At 39.8% G+C, this 19,543-nt stretch overlaps 1 protein-coding gene across 1 annotated transcript in view; it reads left to right on the forward strand.

Moving 5' to 3' along the window:
- The window catches only part of LOC135217360 (ATP-dependent RNA helicase DDX54-like), a 197,739-nt gene that overhangs the window by 94,371 nt on the left and 83,825 nt on the right, over positions 1-19,543 (forward strand). Inside the window, exon 13 of the mRNA XM_064253200.1 lies at positions 9,448-9,722. Within this exon, the coding sequence (XP_064109270.1) occupies positions 9,448-9,722 (275 nt within the window). The remainder of the gene's footprint in view (positions 1-9,447; positions 9,723-19,543) is intronic.

Below are 19,543 nucleotides of genomic sequence, written 5' to 3' on the forward strand. Positions count from 1 at the left end.
GTTTCCATTGCCAAATGTTTGGCCATTTGATAACAACATGTAGGAAAAAAGAAAGGAATGAACCAGCCATATGCTTTAACTGTGGCAGAAAAGAGCATGGGAATTGTGAACTTACTCCATGCTGCCCTAATTGTGGGGGAGACCATACTGCAGCACATAAATCATGTATCAAGTATCTCATTGAAAAAGAAACACTTTGTATCAAGACTCAAGAGCGCATTACCTTTAAAGAAGCAAGACAAAAGACTTTGCAGAAATTCAACACCCAGAAGTCATTTGTAGATGCAGTAAAAGGAAATGAGGAAAGACAAAAGTCATTTGTAGATGCAGTAAAAGGAAATGAGGAAAGACAAAAGAAATTGAATCTCAAAAAGTGATAATGAAGATAAAGAAGAAAAAATGGATGCTGGGAAAATTGTCAACAAGAGGACTTAAGTAAGAGTCTGTAACAATGCCTGAATCAAAAGTCAAGCACCTTGAGAAAGGAGATACATCCGTAGAAAAAGTTGATTCAAAACAAAAAATGAGTAAACCTTCACCATCCTGTGGTTCAGCTGACCCTCATAGAACATCGGAATTAATGGAAAATAATGAGTCATATCCCACTATCTTATCATACAACACAGCAGCAACAAATGTAGAACCTAAGGCAAACAAATGTTAAACTCAATTCAGCTTGGTTTAGATAATAAATTAGACTAGCTGAAAATGATAAACCAGATACTGCAAGGATCGAAGATGTTTCAAATACCATCATAAGTGATCACTTGGTACATTCAAATGACCCTCTAAGTACTCCTTCGACATCTGGAACTGTACCAAAAGTCCGTCACAAAACTCAGATATCATCTTCGAAGAAAAAACATAACAAAACGATCTTGGACAGGGGATCATCCTCTAGAAATAGTTACTTTCATCTGCTATACTACAATGGAACTGCCAGGGACTTCGCGCCAAATATGAAGAGCTACTATGTTTGATTAATACTTATAATCCAGTATGCTTAGCACTACAAGAGACTATGCTAAGCAACAACAAAATGCTTACTCCTAAAGAGTTTTTTGCATTCCACTCCCAATTCCCTATACAGGGAAATTCGGGTGGAAGTGCTCTTCTTGTAAGACGAGATATTGCTCACTCAAAAATACAGTTGCAAAACTCAATTACAAGCTGTAGCTGTCAAAAATTCACTTAAAAAAGACTTACACAATTTGTTCATTGTATCTCCCTCCTAATAACCCAATACTTGAACGACAGTTAACACACTTGTATGAACAGCTACCCCGACCATTTCTGATATTGGGAGACTTTAATGGTCGACATGAACTTTGGGGTGACATTTTAACAAATCAAAGAGGAAACCTTATCTTATCATCAATAGAAAATTCAGATATGACCCTTTTGAATACTGAAAAACCCACCCATTTTCCCATTCAGACTGGTGCATTTTCATGTATTGACTTATCTATCACCAGTTCTGATACATTCATTGACTTCAACTGGGAGGTATTGGAAGATCTATACGGCAGTGATCATTTTCCAATTGTCATCAGAACTGAGAAATATGAGCCAGTATACAGAATGCCTAGGTGGTGTACCAATAAAGCAAATTGGCCCCTTTTCGAGGAACTCAGTTATACTGAACTAGATGCAAAAGATATGCCAACAATAGGAGAAGCAGTGTTCTATTTAACAATGATTTTTATGTTTGCAGCAGAAAAGGCAATCCCAAAAACCAGTGGAAAATTGCATCGGAAGCCTGTTCCATGGTGGAATGTTCAATGCAAAATAAGACACAAAGCCATGAGAGCAGCTTTTACTAGGTACAGAAGACATCGCTGTGAATGCTACTTGATCTCCTTTAAAAAGGCTCGAGCCAAATTCAGATGGCAAATAAAGCATGCGAGACGAGAATCATGGGCACTTTTTATATCAACAATTACCTGGAAAACACCTATGACCAAGATCTGGACAGTTATTAAGAAAATAGCAGGAAAGTACAATCCTAGTCCCCTTCCAGTTTAAAAGTCAACGGTGACTTTATAACAGACTCAAAGGCTGTAAGCAATGTTTTTGCAGAACATTTTGCAATGATATCAAGTAGGGATGAAAATTCTCCATTCTACAGGGAGAGAGAGTTAGCAGAGTCTGAAACACTTGATTTTACCTCTTTTAAATCTGAATCATATAATATGCCTTTTACCATGGAGGAATTTTTATTTGCTCTTGGTAACAGTAAAAACACTGCACCTGGACCTGATGAAATTTTATATGAAATGATCAAGAATACTTCAAAGGAAACTAAATTTTTTATTTTAAGTATTATTAATAGAATTTTTAAGGAGAGTGGTTACCCTAGTGTTTGGGAAATAGCAACAGTTTTACCCTTTGTCAAGCCAGGGAAAGATTCATCTGTCCCTACAAGCTATAGACCAATAGCTTTAACTTCCTGTTTTTGTAAACTTATGGAAAAAATGGTAAATTTTAGGTTGGTATGGTTTTTAGAATCAAAGAAGATTATATCATCATCTCAGTGTGGCTTTCGCCGTATGCATTCTTGCACAGATGTATTGATACGTTTGGAGAATGCAATTTGTCAGGCATTTGCTTCCAAGCAGCATTATGTGGCGGTTTTCTTTGACTAGAAAAGGCTTATGATACTACCTGGGAGGCATGGAATTATGAAAGTCTTGCATGAAATTGGTCTGCGTGGAGAACTACCACTTTTTTATTAAAGTCCTTTTTAAAAAACCGTTATTTTAAAGTCAGAGTAGGTAGTACTCTGTCTAATTTGAAAGAACAAGAGGAAGGAGTACCACAGGGAAGTGTGTTAAGTGTCACTCTGTTTGCCTTAGCCATAAATGGGATAGCGTCAAAAATTCAAAAGATGTAATGTCAACAATGTTCGTTGATGATTTATCTATTTCGTGTGCTGCATCTAAATGTCTGTTGCAGAGCGAAAACTCCAGTGGTAATAAATAAAGTTAACAGTTGGGCAGCTGAGCATGGTTTTAAATTTTCCTCTGCCAAAACAGTTGTTATGCATTTTTTGCCGTATCAGAGGGGTTCATCAGACCCAGATCTGTTTTTAAATGGACAGAGACTCGCATGCGTACAGGAAACAAAGTTTTTAGGCCTCATCTTTGACAGCAGGTTGACATGGGAAGCTCATCTCAGGAGCCTCAAAGTCAAATGCATGAAGGCCTTAGATGTTTTAAAAGTCTTAGGTCATACAAATTGGGGGGCTGATAGAAAGCATTTGTTACATGTTTATAAAGCAATAGTTGCTTCAAAATTGGCATATGGGTCAGAAATCTACTCATCAGCTACGACAAGGAGATTGGGATACTTTGAATGCAGTTCATCATGGGGGAATTAGAATTGCAACAGGAGCCTTTAGATCCTCTCCAATATCTAGTTTATTAGTGGATGCAGGTGAACTGCCCTTAGATTTGATAAGAAAATTTACCTGTTGACATATGGTACCGCATACAGAGAACTCCTGAGTCCTTAGCTTACAATACTGTTTTTAAAGGCAATTTTTGTATTTATGAAAAATATGCTTCATATCCAAAGCCTTTTGGATACAGGGTAAAATGTGCATTAGAGGAGCTCAATGTAATAAAAGGAAAAGTAATTCCAGCAAAATTTTCAAGATTCCCGTCCATGGAAAGTTTGCCTCTGTGAAATTTATTGTAAAATGGTTTTCTGGTTGCAAGGCAGACTGTTCAGGTGATATTCTTAAGCAGAAATTCCTTTGCCATGCTGAAAAACATGATAACTCAAGGCAATTCTTTACCGATGGCTCCAAATCCAGTGCAGGCGTTGGGTTTGGAGTGGTATAACCCTGACAGTAGTGTTAGTGGTGCATTACCATGTTGTGCTTCTATTTTTACTGCTGAACTTTTTAGCATTTTAACAGCCCTAAAGAAAATTGTAACTTTAGAAGGAGATAATTTACCATTTTTTAGTGATTCCAAGAGTGCCTTGGAAGCTTTGGCATCTTTTAATCCAGTACACCCTGTGGTACTGGAAATAACATAGTGGTTGTTTTTATTAAAACAAAAACAGAAGGTAGTTAACCTCTGCTGGGTTCCTTCACATGTTGGTATTGTTGGAAATGAACGAGCCTGATGGAATTGGCTAAGTTAGGTACATCAAAAAATCCAAAAAGTATAGCAATTCCCTGTTTCAGACTACATTCCTGAAATTAAAAAGACTGTAGAATCAGTTTGGCAATTCTATTGGACAATAGAGAGTAATAAAAAATGGATGATGAAGAAATCACTGATGTAATCAACCCCATGGCTTTATATGTTAGAAGACCGTCGGAAAGAGACTGCATTATGTAGGTTACGGATCGGCCACACACGGATTACTCATGGGTTTTTAATGAACAATGACCCTGAACCATTTTGTGAGGATTGTCTTGTTCCCCTCACAGTAAAACATTTAATAGTAGAATGCCCCAGCTTAATATCAGCAAGGAACCGTCATTTTAACGTAGTTGGAAGAATGGATCTTAAACTAGATGCCATTATAGGCAGAGATTTTAATGAGGATAAGCTTTTTAGTTACTTTCGAGAAGCAGGTCTTCTTGAAAAAATTTAGGTTAGTTTGGTCAAGATGTTTGAGTTTGTGTATGTGTTAGTATGTGTCAGTGTATATCATTTGCTTTTAAGTCTTTTTAGATCAGGAAATTTTTATGTACATAAAATTTACCTCCAATTGATATATCTATTACCATATATAATGTTTTAGTACTTTTAATATCTATTTATTTTGACAGAACTCTGTAGAATTTGGAAGTTTGCGGGGTGCCTATGTTGCTTATATTTTTTGTTTACAATTAATTTGAAATAGGTGTGTAGGTGAGATAGATATTTTGTGTGTTTTTCTCTCGTAGTTTCTCTGACAGATTTTATATAAACATATTTATAGCATTTTAATTGACTTTTTCCTTTGCAATTCTTTTTAATGATACGGCGTCAATAACCTCGTCGTTGCGACGCCAGTAAGAATTAATAAATCAATCAATCAATCTTGGCAATATGAGTACAGTTTTAGCAGAGAAAGCCACTATGGTGGAACTACTTCCAGGGGTGGATTGTAGGATTCAGGGGGCCCTCTTTCCATAGGTTGGACTCTTACTGTCTTGTCTACTGGCTTGCCTTAATAGTAACAGTTGGGATGATTGTATCTTACGATGCTCTCAGTTTCAATAAGAATGTTTGGGTATACTTGTGCCACTCACTGTCACCGTACAGGGTGCTATCCCTTACAGGTATGGGATGGAAGGAGTATGAGATGGATGGGTGGGATTTGGTCTTTACTAGTGTTGGTTGGTAGGTGACATTGGGGCTAGGGTTACTTTGTACAGTGGACCCCTGTTTTCGCGTTCTCCCGATTCGCGGACTCACACATTCGCGGATTTCTCTCGGGAACGTTTCCCCGCATTATTTGTGGAAAATTTGCATATTCGCGATATGTTTCTATGAGAAATATCCATATATTCCTGTTTTTTTTGTCAATTTCATCATAAAATGAACTATTTGTGATAAAACTATTAAAAAACCAGGTATAAAAATTTGTATGGGGTTTTCTTGAGTTTTAACTAACAAAATAGGCTGTTTTCAATGTTTTTATAGGGGTTCCAATTATTCGCAGGTTCTAACTATTCACGGGGGGGGTCTGGTATGCATCCTCCGCGAATACGGGGGGACCACTGTAGTATCTTTTTAACATTTACTTATGTTTTTTGGGGCATTTGGTTCTTGACTATACTGCCCCCAAGCATCGTTGCCAATTTAGTGGAGCTTGACATAAACGCCAATGCCCTTTATAAACTGTTTCCTTGTATTCTAGCTGCCATAGTAAGGCAACAATGATAAAATTGCTTTAATATGTATGTATTTATATTACAAATATACAGGCTAAATTCACTTACTTACTTCTGTGGTTTTGTATAAGTCTTATCCCCAGTTGGGAGGGTAAACACATACCAATTGGCAACAGTGCCCCCAAGTACTCCATGGACTTATTATATCCTTTCTAAGGCTAAGACTTTCAAGTTGATACCTATTGGTGGGTCAGATGTATTCATATGTATAAACAGGAGCTCTTAGCTTTTCTGCTCCTGTGTACCATGTAAAAGAATGTGTGTGTGCACATATGGATGGTAAATGAGGGCTGTTTATTATTGATGCCTTTTTTTATGAAAAGGACAAGATTTCTTATAAAAATTCAACTTTCATTGTGGCAGACTTCAAATACAGTTGATTTCAAAATATTAATCATTTGTTAATCATCTGGATCTTGTCCTTTTCATAAAAAAGCATCAGTAATAAACAGCCCTCATTCACCATCCATATGTGCACACATATTCTTTTACCTGGTACAGTATAGGTCGAGAACCAAAAGCCCCAAAAAAACATAAGTAAATGTTAAAAAGATAATATCAGCTTGATTTCTTTATACTTTTCAACACCACTTATTTCCTACTTCTGTTAAAAAAATGGTATACAGGTCAACCATCACTAATCCGGCATCATTAGGACCAGCAGGCCGCTGGATTAGTGATTTTGTTGGGTTACAAACTAGTTAAAATACACCTAAACCCAACAGTTAAATAAAGTTAAATATTACTGGAGCACAGGCATAATAAATGGTACAGGTAATTTTGTTGACTTACACAAGAAAGTTCATCACTGCCACTTCCGAAATGAAGAGCTAGAATTTGCAACTAAGCACATTTATGTCTTGAGGTGAAGGGCTGTCAGAATTCCCAACTTCTTCATCTTGGAACTTTTTTATATATTTTACATTTTTACAATCCAGGAGATAACTGCAATCATGAGCGTATTCGTTGGCGTCGGAGAACTTCTACAGGTTGCTTTGTTTTGTATTATGCTTATAATTTTGTAAAATTATATTTTACTCTATTCTCATTTTATTTTCACTGTATTTTCTCATTGTTTATTTTTACAACTCAAAACATAAACGCAATCGTGTGTGTAGGTACGTACAAATGCACAAACTCAATCGCTTGCATTGGTGAACTTGCTACAGCTTGTTTTGTTTTGCGTTGTTATGTGTGTGATATTTTAAATTTTTACTTTTTGCCATTCTTATTTATATTTTGCTGTATTTTCTCATTTTTATATTTACATACAACCCAAAAGATAAATGCAATTGTGTGCATAGGTACGTACAAATGCACAAACTCATTCACTGGTATTGGAGAACTTGTTACACCTTTGATTTTTGTTGTTACACATGATTTTGTTATATTATTACTATGTTTTTCATTTTTTTACTCCTTGGAAGATAAACTGTCGTATGTTTAGGGTACACACGTATGTACAAGTAGCCCCAGCAAACAGTAGAGCCAGGTTGATGTAGTGACCCAAGAAATTTGAAATTACACTACCTGAAATCAAAGCTGGATTAGTGATGGAACCAGATTAACCCTTAATGGACAGATTGATCCTCGGGAGTAGTAATAACAGGTTTGGGGTGGTGGATGGATTGATCCTGTAGTTAAACAATATTATGCGCCATCTATTTAGAAAGAATTGGGCGGGAAAGAGGTGCCAATACTTGTATAGCCCATAAATTCACTTATGGCAACTTTTATACTGACTAAGATCACAAGTCTCAGGACTTCAGTAGTGCTTGTGACTTCAAGGGTGAATGTTTTGCATCTCTCTCTCACATGACATCTTTTTGTAAATTTGCTTTCTGGTCTCAGCCGTGTCGCTCCGTGAAATACGTTCCTTTAGTGCTATTTCTAAGGTAAATTATTGCTAAAATACCAGAGAACTGCTAAATTGGACATGCCAGAATATTCTGACTCGCTCACCCTTTTTAAAAGGGTGTCAGTATGAATCTGGGGCGAGTGAAAAACACTACCACAGCAGCCTCTCCAATTAGCCTTTTCCACATCAAAACCCCTTAGAAAAGGGGAGCCGTGCTACGGCTCACTCCCTTCTACCGCGAAGGTAGCGTCAGGGTCGACATTCCTTTGATAGCCATTCCGAGAGCTGCACGTTATCTTTGCGTTCTGTTTTTATCTGCCTTTCTGGCTTGTGTTTGTTAGCTATGGATCGTCAATCTGTCTCCCCATCCAAGTTAAGTACTGGTTTTTTGTTCGGCACTATTTAGGGAGTGATTTTGATCCCTTTTTTCTTGTCTTTTACGATAGTATGTCTGTTGTAAATGTAATTTTACAAAGAAAATTGCATAGAAATATTAGAGAAAACATGTTAAAGTAAAAAAAAAACATGTTAAAGTAAAAAAAAAGTCACTGGAACGAAACTGAATCTTCGTTCTCGGTAAATATATGTAAATATTTTTCAACAAATATGCTAAGAATTTGTTCCTGCTTTTATTTCTTATCTGTTTTGAAATTGTGGGAGCAGTAATTATAATTTTATAAAATAAAACAAATTTATTAGAAAAAACATACATAAGTTGGTAAAATTTATGATTGTCTTGTAAAAAGAGTCCCCACAAGGGGCTGTAAATAGTCATTTTCAACTAATCGTGGAAGGTAGGGAAAATTTTTTATAATTTTTTTTCTTTCACCATGTACATTTGCATATCTTCATCTTTCTCTTTCCATTGATGTGTTTTTTCGTAAATTGGCCGACCTCAAACTTTGCCTGCCCTGCTGGATTAGTGATGGTCGACATGTACATTGAAATTGAAATATTAAGGATGTTATAAGTTGAGTGCCATGGACTTTTGTGCTGTACATCGAATTGAAATTTATCATAGAGGATTCTGTTGCTATGGGGTTACTGGGAGACAATTTAAATTGTAAAGAGCTGGGAGTAAGCTTTGGGTGGCACTACATTTGAAAAATACATAGAAACAGAAGGCACTATGTAGTCAGTTTGGGTTATAACACAAGTGTATAAAAATGTTTACAATTTGAAAAATTCCTGAGGTCTTAATGAGTCTAACACACTTACCAAAAAATAAGGATAATAAGTGGATTAAGGATATTAGCAGAAGATTATTACATTTAGTACATGTTCTCTTGTTGGTTTTAGTGGCAAAGTTTTGCTCTTTGCTCGTAAATTAAATTTTCAACCCTTTTTGAGCACTGCCATTGCTAAGATCTTCCCAAGGTACTGTTTGTTCAGTTCATACTAAAAGTGAAATATATAATCTTTAGCCATGCTTCATTCTTTAGTTTTAGCCAAAAAACAGTGCCTCAAAAGCTAATAGCAATTTCAGGTATCTGGTACACCCAAAGACTTGTTATTTGCCAATGTTAATATAATTACACCTTTCAAAGGGGATCCGAGAGCTAACATTAATCTAAAAATAAGTGGCTTCTTGAAACTGAAACTTAATCTATACCATAACAGAAACAACTTTGTTAAAGATTATGAATTGCATTAGTATGCTTCTCTGTTATTTATTTTTCAAATATTTCAGGCAAGAGAGGATATATGTAAACTGCAACAGAGCACAGAAGAAGAGATAAGTGATGCATTTTCTTCCGTAGTGACTAGTGATAAGAATAAGAAAAGTGAATCTACAAAAGAGTTTAATGGAGTTGATCGTCAAAATGGTGATAATTTGAAAAGGAAAGGAGCTTCAGGCGGCGAACCAAAGCCAAAGAAAAAGAAAAATCAGAATGCAGACCAAGTTTTCAAAGATGAAGAATTTTACATTCCCTATGCACATGAGGGTAGACACACTGAAGAAGGGTTAGTAATAATGACTGATTAATATTTATAATTTAGGAAAATTATTTTGTGAGTACCATTTTGATGTGAATTCCAATCTTGTTTTGTCATTTCTGTGCGGTCTCCTCATAATTTTTTTTTATACATTACTCATTCTGATGGTGGTCTCACTAAACGTGGTGGACAGTAGTTAGTTGCTTGAAAACTTTTTTTTTTTTTTATTTAGTGCCAATTATTAATGCAGGTATTTTTACTTAGCTTTCTTGTAAATGTATATTTTGCTTTCAGTATATGTCTTGTCTTACATCATACAGTTGGGGTATGTAGTGTTATTATTATTATTGTTCAGAAGGTGAACCTTATGCATAAGGAACAAGCCTACAAGGACAATTAATGGGAAATTCAAGCTCCAAAGAAAATGGTGTTCATGTTAAAAAGTAAGCGGAGGTAAAGGAAAATACAGAAAGAAGAGATCTCGCTTATCAAAAAAGAAAAAATGAATAAATTACTTAATTGAAAGATAAAAGTGTATTAAAATGCAGGGAGAATATATCAGGGTAGTAGTGCATTGCATCTTCACTTGAATTTTTGAAGTTCCAATTGCACTGCATCCTCAAGGAAACTGTTCCACAGTCCGATGGTATGAGGAATAAAGGACCTCTGGAACTGAAAATTTCTACATTTACTGCATATCGGTGCTGCTGTTCAACAAATTTGGTTTCTCTCAGCAGGAACAGGAGATCAGGGATCAGTTGAGAATGTGAACAATCTTTGTTAAAATACAACTTATGGAAATTTGGCAAACAAAAGACTATCTGTTGATGGTCCAAGTCATAACTACTACTAGTATTAGGAAACAGAAACCTACCACCATGAACCACTCTATCTGAAAGAGATGAACCTCTGGGAGAAGCAGACATCCATATTGGGGAACAGTATTATTCTAGTAAAGGAAGGACATATGACCTGACACAAGTTTTATTGATTTAATCAATGTTATACATATACTATGAGGCTCGTCGTACAATATATCTAACTTTCATGCAGCATTTGCTGATACTATCGTTAAATGTTTCTCAAAAGTAAGATATGAGTCAAAAGTTACACCTAGAATAGTTAAAGCTTCAGACTCATTCAGCAGACCCCCATCAACTTGGAGGGGAGGACAGGGTGGGAAATCTGTACGAGATTTGCTAATCAACAGTTTTACACATACTTACCAAGTAATTACCTGTAGCTGAAAGCTCACTACCGGAGCAGTCAAATCTTACAAATTTCGTGATGGACCCACCATCGCTGGTGTAGGTGTTAGGATCCGCCCACTTTCGTGACCGATAGGTACAAAAGTGCAGTGAGAATCAATTCGTTTTCTGCTGGCTTCCGACTAACATCAGTGGTTTTGGTGGTCAATTATTTAGTCATTGTTGGTGTTATTGGTGATGTACTTGAATATTTTGTGATTGGTAATTAGCTATAATCATTATGTCAGATTCTAGCACCTTGAGCATTAGGTATTGCTCGTAGGAATGTAGAGCTAAATTAACAAAAAATTTTTATGATTCACGTACTAAGTGTATCAAATGTAGGGGGCAGATTTGTTTTAAGGACCTATTGTGTCCAGAGTGTACAAATTGGGATGAAACTAAATGGAAAACCTTAAATTCTCATTGTTCCGATACGTATACAAACCCTCGGTCCTTTAACAATAGGAAGGTACTTAGCGGCAGTTGGCGGTCAGCTCGACTGCGAGGAGAGAAGCCACTTTGCTTTCGGCCGTGTTGGTGGATGGACGTGTTGTTCATCTCTCTGCCCGCTTCTTGTCGTATGCTTTGTGTACTTCACTGTGTGAAAACTTTTGTCTTTCTCTCTTACTGTGTGTATTTGTACAAGGATACATGTGTAATAAATACATTTATTCAATTTACAAACTCTGTAAATATAAACCCATGACCTGAGGTCATGGCATTAGGAGGGTCCTACGTGACCAAAGCAGATCTAGATTACGCTATGCGCTGTCTGCAGTAGCCTGGTCTAGCTCAGAGCTTTGTCAACATTTTATGTTTATGATAACTTTGCACAACAAAATTCCATGGGAAGCGGTTGACTGTTAACCTACGCCGGAAACTTGTAAACTTCCGAGCCGGCGGACTACGTATGTTTTTATATGAATTGCTGAGATAGCTAATGTTCCGCTATCGACGCGATGCTTTAGAATGGCAGTTCCGCGCCAACCATCAAACATATCGGTCTTCCGACCGAGCTGCATCTCCTAGTATGGAGTTACAGAATAAAGTTGTTATCTTTGTTCAACTTGTCTGTTTGAATCATCTCCTTTAGTTAAGAAGAACCACTCTACTAAGATATCCCAAGGAGATGGGAGGAACCAGAAATACTTACGAATGACAGTCGTAAGGAGAACACAAAAAAAAAAGTTATCGCAAGCGATGAGACTTAAATGTGGTGGCAGCGGTGGGATACTCTCTGTTCCAACGGAATCTGATGAAATCCTTTTAGTAAGTCTAAGCTTGTGAAATATTTGTTCTGACCTAGTAGAGATAGGATATCATCAGTACATGGTACTGGGAATCTGTCAGGGATTGTTTCTTCATTTAAACGACGAAAATCTACGCATATCCGCCAAGTTCGATCTTTTTTCGGTACTACTATTAACGGAAAATTATAAGGGCTGTTTGATTCCTAATGACTCCTTCTTTTTAACATTTTACCTACTTCCTCTGTTATCTCATTCTGAAATTTCATAGGGTAGTGCGGTACGAAGGTACATAGATTACTTTCTGTTTGTCCTTGAGCCTTATTTGGTGCTCGATGACATCCGTTTTTCCTAAGGTTCCATCCGTAGTGGAAAAAAAAACATCATGATATTTAGTTAAAGATTCAAGAATTTCTGCTGAATTTCCTCTTCTTGAATGTCCTTATTGATTTTGTTCTTTATAGATTGCAAAAGGGATTCATCCGCAACTGATTGAGCGTGATTTATCTCAGCTACGGTAAGAATGCGATGTTTATAAACTTCGCATCCAAGATATGTTGATTTTTGTGGATTACTAAAGTGGTATTCAAATGATTACAGACTTCGATGTTACATTGTTGTTGTGAGCCGACTGTATAAATGGCTTGTGTGACGGATAATCCGTGTGTTTTCAGAGTTTCGGAAAGGATATAATGTTTCAGATCCTGGCAAGGATCTCTTTACACGCACTAATATGTTTGAAGTTACGTTAGGCTCGAGAGTTTGCGTGCAAGCTGATATTACGGGTGAGCGAGAGTTTGTTGTTGGGTTGCCTGTATTATTTCTTGGTTCATGAGACAGGTGATTGTTCCGTAATGTAAGTGACAACTCTGTCGTCTCTTTATTATCTAAAACTGATTTTAGGGTATTAGAAGACCTATAGAATTTCCCTTTGATATACGCCGTGTTTGCAGGTGCTAAGATAATATTTTGAGTGCCCATAGACGGGTATCCGATAATTACTGCGGGATACATATTAATGTTTTGTACACGACGACAAAGGTATCAGCAAACGTGCGCTTACCGACCTTGTACTGTACATGGGTTACGCCCACAACATTTAATTCATTATTCCCTATGCCTGAGAGCCTTATTCCGGACTTTTTCTATAGGGAATTTGAAAAGAGTAAATGATGAGTCCTTAAAATCCATGATATTACGTGGACTACCAGAATCAAAGAACAAAGTGAATGACTTATGGTCCAAATTTACTGCATGTAAGGTTGGTCGAAACTCCGTCTTGACTAATAATTGCATGAATTTGTTGCAAATCTACGGGAAACCTGCACAGATTTTTTTGATTCGGCCGTGTGTTTCATAGGAAAATCAATTGCCTCACAATGATCTGATAAATGATTAAACTGATTATTTGATACAAAAGATGTTGTATATTGATGACAACACATCGCCCTCTCCCCCCTTGGAGGTGAAACTACGTGGTATTTGTTTTGTTATCACACCTTGAAATTCGCTTGCCATTGCGAGTTCTGGCTAGACGGCCCAGGAACAGAGGTACCTGAAGCACGATTTGTTTGTTTCTGCTGTTGTGCAGAATTTCCGTTTGGTTGTTTCTTCTTATAGTACTGAGGACCCTTCCTTTTTTATTTGCACTGGCAACTGGTTGCGTGTTTGTGGCATTCTGCTGTTGATTCCTCGAGTAGCAACGGTATATGAATGAGTTGAAACTATTGTGTATTGAACAAAAACGCGTCCGACAGTCTGAAATCATGTGACCTGGTCGTTTACAGTTATAACAAACCATCCCTGCAACTTGATTATTATTATGTACCACATTTACTTGTTGTGGCTTGTTCTCATTTTTTGCAAAACTTGAATGAGCGAAGGATCTAGGTCGGTACATTTAGACATGTGTTTTTTTATTTGTTTATACACACCTAGTTTCGTACTGTCAGGCATTAGCTTTTTAACACAATACAATTCCAGACAATTCCCTAGGCACAAACTGAAGTGGCCAGGTTCAGGCGGCCCTAAACTCAAACGACTTGAGTTTAACGGGTACGTCATCTAGACGGGCCAATACGTTCCCTTGGAGATCCTTCTGTTTACGCCTCAGCCTACGCCAAGCAAAGATGTTGACGGCGATAACCAATATGGCCGTCACGCTGAACACGGCTAGCAGAATGTAGTAGCAAAGATTTTCTCCACCTGCATAAGTCGGTGACGCGTGGGTCATCTCAGCCAGTTGCGTCAAACGATGAGCCACTCGCGCGTTGTATGGGAGAGGTAGTGACGGGATGATTGTGGATGCCCAAGTGTAGTTCGCAAAATACGCCTTCTCACGTATTATCGTGTTGACCCCTCTGACGGTGTAGTTTGTAGATGTTCCCGTACAACCATCGGCTGCTACGAAGAAAGGGGCATGGGCGGTGGTACCGTCCGGACACACTACATCGAATCCGGCTTTATCATAACGGATCCAGGAACCATTATTCATCCTGTAATTGAATTTATTACCGTAAAAGGGATAAAGTTTCCCCCAGACAACCTTCGCTTGTATGAGAGAGAGACCGCCGTTCAGCACTATGCCTAACTCACATGAATCCGTTGATATAGGATAGAATTCAAAAGAGTCAGCTGTACAAATTTTATTATTCATGGCTTCTGAACAGTGAGTGAGTTTATCTAAGTCTTTAATGACTGTAATGATTTCTTATCAGAAGAAATCAGTACATGCCCCGTAAATTATTGGATACTGGATTTGAGTTATCGCATGAAAGTAGGAAAACGGTGCTATTTTGTATTGATTGCCAAGCATCGGAAGAATCAAAAGGAATTGTGATCATAATTCTATAATTTTCAACGCTGACTGATATTAGGCTATAATAGAACTCTACTTTAATGGGCGTCTAATAAAGGAATATAACCTAGTTTCCCCTCCCGTCCGTTTTCCAAAGTTAACGTCAGATCTTTAATAGGCATGAGGTGAGGAGATAACACACCCTTTGTTGCTAACGTAATCGCTTCTACGTAATCTTTTGACTTCTCAATAAAATGTGATATTTTATACATTCAACTTCCCTGCCAGATATATACTTAGCTATAGACTCCGTCGTCTCCGACAGAATTTCAAATTTCGCGGCACACGCTACCGGTAGGTCAGGTGATCTACCGCCCTGCCCTGGGTGGCAGGACTAGGAACATTCCCGTTTTCTAATCAGAATTCTTCTGTCGCCCGACCATCAACATTGTTGTAGGTTCCTCTCGATTGGTTTTTTTTTTTTTCTTTTTTCACCGGCAATTGATCTTCTTGACCGACTTTTGGTGACGTATCTGGATTGTTGGATTGGCATACGCTTTTGTGGACTGTTTTGTGGACTTGATTTTGGAATTTTCTTTAAAAATGTCTGACTCTGGAATGGTTGTGAGACGTTGTGTGAATGTAGGCTGTAAGGTGAGGTTGCCGAAAGCTTCGGTAGACCCTCACACGGTATGCAAGGGTTGCAGGGAGTATGAATGTTCTTTTACTAATACTTGTAAGGAATGTGAGAATTTGAGTGAGAACGAATGGAAGAATCTAACTAATTATTTAAAAAAGTTAGAGAGAGAAAGAGTGAGGCAAGGCTTCTTATAGAAGTTAAGTAGTTCTAGATCTGAACTAATTCCTAGCTTGGGATCTTCCCCAAGGGTAAGTATTGCTACTTCTCCTTCCATTGCAGCCCCTTCTCCTATTGCAGAACCTGTAGATTCAGCGAAAGAACTTGCGGATCTAAAAGCAGCCTTCAAGTTGATGGAAAACAAAATGGCTGCCATACAAGGTGAGGCTAGTGATTATTCAGTGGACAGTGATAGAAGTGTCCCCAGTGTAGTGGAGGGGGCATCTGGTCGGCTCAGCAACGCTCCCTAGGTCTAGACTCTTCCAAGCTCACATGCCCCAGAGAGAGGAATGTCGAAAACCGAAAGGAGGTTTGTGGAGAATCCCCACGCCGATCAGGTGTCCCTTGGGCGGTTTCTGTGACACCCCCAGGACTGCCAAAGGATCGCTATTGTAAAAGCGTCCTGCGTGAGTGTTTTTCGTCGTCGGGATCTTCATCTCCGAGACGTGATTGGAGAGATTCAGATCGATCTCGGCCACTCAAGAGGAGTTGGAAGGCTCCGACTATTGATTCGAGCCCAGAAAACTTCCCTGAGGAGTCTCCCTCGAGAGTGAAGAAGGCAAGAAGAGCCATTCTTTCAACCAGAGTGAGAAGGAGGCAGGAGGTGGAGGCGATGGACTCCTCCCCTCCTCCTTCCCCTCCTCCCGAAGAGGATAAAGAGGAGGTTTTACGAAGAGATTCATGATGGCGATGCAAAGAGCAGATTTTCGTCTTTTTGTAGGAGTCTGTCAAAAGGGAGCCTCCCAGAAGGAAAGACTCTTCCCTTCCGATCAAAAGATCCTCCAGACGTATGGAGGTATCTGCCGCCAGGATCGATACTCCTACTCGAGGTGAGGTTTCCGGTACGAACCTGGATGAACCTATCAGACGTCTGGCACCGGAGGCAGGAGCCAAGAGCCAGGAGTGAGGAGTCAACCAGGAGGCAGGAGCCAAGAGCCAGGAGTGTGGAGTCATCCAGGCAGGAAGCAGGAGCCAGGAGGCAAGAGCCAGGAGGCAAGAGGCAGGAGTCAGGAGTCAAGAGGCAGGAGCCAGGAGCCAAGAGGCAGGAGTCAGAGGGCAGGAGCCAGGAGTCCGGAGTCGGAGTCCGGAGGCAGGAGGCAGGGAGTCCGGAGTCAGGAGGCGGGGAGGCAGGAGTCAGGGAGCCAGGAGGCAGGAGTCAGGAGAAGAAAGTGCCAAGAGCCAGGAGGCAGGAGTCGGAGACTCGTTCCTGGAATTTATGACTCTCTCCAAATAGGAGCTCCTCTCATTCAGAGCGTAGGAGGTCTTGGAAGGACTCTTCCTCCAAACGTGAACTTTTCCTTCGTCTGATCGAGTTTAGACGAGTTGTCGATGACGAACCTCTGCTATAGGAGGGACTCTCGAGTTATAAGGTCTTTAGCCTCATTATTGCTTCAAGCGAGTTTGAGATTCTCTTAGTCGGGCGGTCCTTTTTTTTTTTTTTTTTTTTTTCCTTCTCCTCGGTCTCTCTTTTCGAGCTCGGCTACGGCAAAAATCTTCGGCCTTTTGAAAATTAAGCCTGCAATATCGATGAAGAAGGCTCTCATTCTTTAGATTCTTGGATGGACAAGAAGAAAGAGTTAGGAAAGACTGTATTCTGCATGCCTCCTTCCAAACTACCATGGAAAGAGAGGTATTTGGTATGGGACAGGAGAGACTATGGGGTCTTTTCTGCCTGCCTCTGCAGATGCGGACTTTTCCAGTTTAGTGGAGGCCTCTTAGACGTCACTCCTTAGGATCGGTCAGAGCGACGTGGAGCACTTCAGAGTTGAAACACATTTCTAAGGGATTTTTTGTCACTTTAGAGGTGTTCAACTTTCTGGATTGGTCACTCGGAGTTCTGGCCAACAAATCTAAGATCGGAGTTTCTTAAAAAATCCAGAGATTCTCCATAGCGTCCTGTCTTGCATGGACAAGGCTAGTACAAGACGGTTCGGGTGAAGTGGCTTCCCTTTTGGTGCTGGTCTGAAAAAGAGATCAGTTTATGGATCCCCTCTTTATCAAAAAGGGGTTTCTCCGAGCCAGAGGGACTGCTTTATTATTCGCCCCTCTATCGGATCATCTGTTTCCTTCTCAGTTAGTGAAGGGGGGGGGGGGGATATATCTCGCTCGTTAACTGAGAAGGCGACACAAGACTACTAACACAAACGTCCAAGAAAGGACGACCCTGTTAGTGTCGGCGATTAAGAAGGGACTCTCGTCCTCCTCAGCAGCCCTTTCGTGGAGGTACAGCGGCTCGTCCCCCTGCCAGAAAAGAAGAGCTCTGATAAAGAGAGGAAGGTCTTCCTTAGGCCCTTCAAGAAATCCAAAATGACTTGTTGCTCCTTCAAGCACCAGTGGGCGCCAGAACTCCCTGAACTTTGCAGAGTATGGGCAAAAGGGGGAGGCGACCCTTGGTCAGTGTCGGTCCTAAAGAAGGGATATGTAATCCCCTTCGAGAACAGCCCTCCCCTAACATCTACGCCTCGGGAACTGTCAGCGAGGTACAAGAGACCCGGTAATGAGAAAGACTCTCCTTCAAATGGTGGAAAAAACAAATGTGGGAAAAAGAGGGCCATCGAACTGTGCAGGATCCACTCCCCGGGATTTTACAATCGCCTTTTTCTAGTACCAAAGGCATCGGGGGGGGTGGAGACCAGTTCTGGACGTAAGCGCTCTGAATCGCTTTGTTCAGAAAAGAAGTTTCGCATGGAAACGTCCGCCTCAGTAATGTCAGCTCTTCGTCCAGGAGATTGGATGGTCTCTCTGGACTTGCAAGACGCATATTTCCACGTTCCCATTCACCATTTGTCAAAGAAATAATCTTCGTTTTGTAATAGAGACAAGATCGTTTCAATTCAGGGCTCTGTGCTTCGGTCTGTCTACAGCTCCGCAAGTATCACCAACCTGATGGCGAATGTGGCAAGATGGCTTCACCTAGAGAAAAAAGGGAATAAACATCTCCCCTCTCTACTGGACGACTGGCTGATCAGGGCCAAGTCGGAGATTCAGTGCTTGGAGGGAACTTATCAGTAAACAAGGAACATGATAGATCGCTGGGGAATTACTCCGTGAACCTCGAGAAGTCGCAGCTGATCCCCCCAGCCAGAGCTTGGTCTATCTGGGGATTCAGATGGATCTCGGGGGTTTTTCGAGTAATTCCTTCGCGAGAAAGAAATCACTCGAGGTTGTCGAAAATCTCGAGCTTCTTAGAGAAAAAGAACAGGTTCAGCGAGGGATTATCTGAGCCTCTTAGGGACCCTGTCCTCACTAGAAAAGTTCTTCTCTCTGGGGAGGCTTCACCTTTTCGCCCTCTTCAGTTTTTTCCTGAAAGGGGTGTGGAGTTGGAAGACGGGACAACTCTCGGACATCTTCCCGCTTCCCACAAGAGGTAAAAGATCATTTGAAGTGGTGGATCCTTCCTCTTCAAAAGAAACGAAGGCGTATCGCTTTGCCCTGCAGAACCCAGACCCAAGTGTTATAGCCGACGCTTCGGAGTCGGGATGGGGAGCGACGTTAGGAGCAAGGGAGGTGTCAGGCACCTGGACAAAGGAACAGGTGTCCTGGCACATCAATTGCAAGGAACTAGTCGGCCATACATCCTAGCCTTAAAGTTCTTCGAAGAGATAGCAGAGCGAGGTGATACAGATAAACTCGAAACAACACCACGGCTCTGGCTTACATACGCAAAGCAAAGAGGCACGCACTCTTTCCTCCCTCTT

This window comes from Macrobrachium nipponense, chromosome 7 (genome assembly GCF_015104395.2).
Source record: "Macrobrachium nipponense isolate FS-2020 chromosome 7, ASM1510439v2, whole genome shotgun sequence".
NCBI classification, from domain to species: Eukaryota; Metazoa; Arthropoda; class Malacostraca; order Decapoda; family Palaemonidae; genus Macrobrachium; species Macrobrachium nipponense.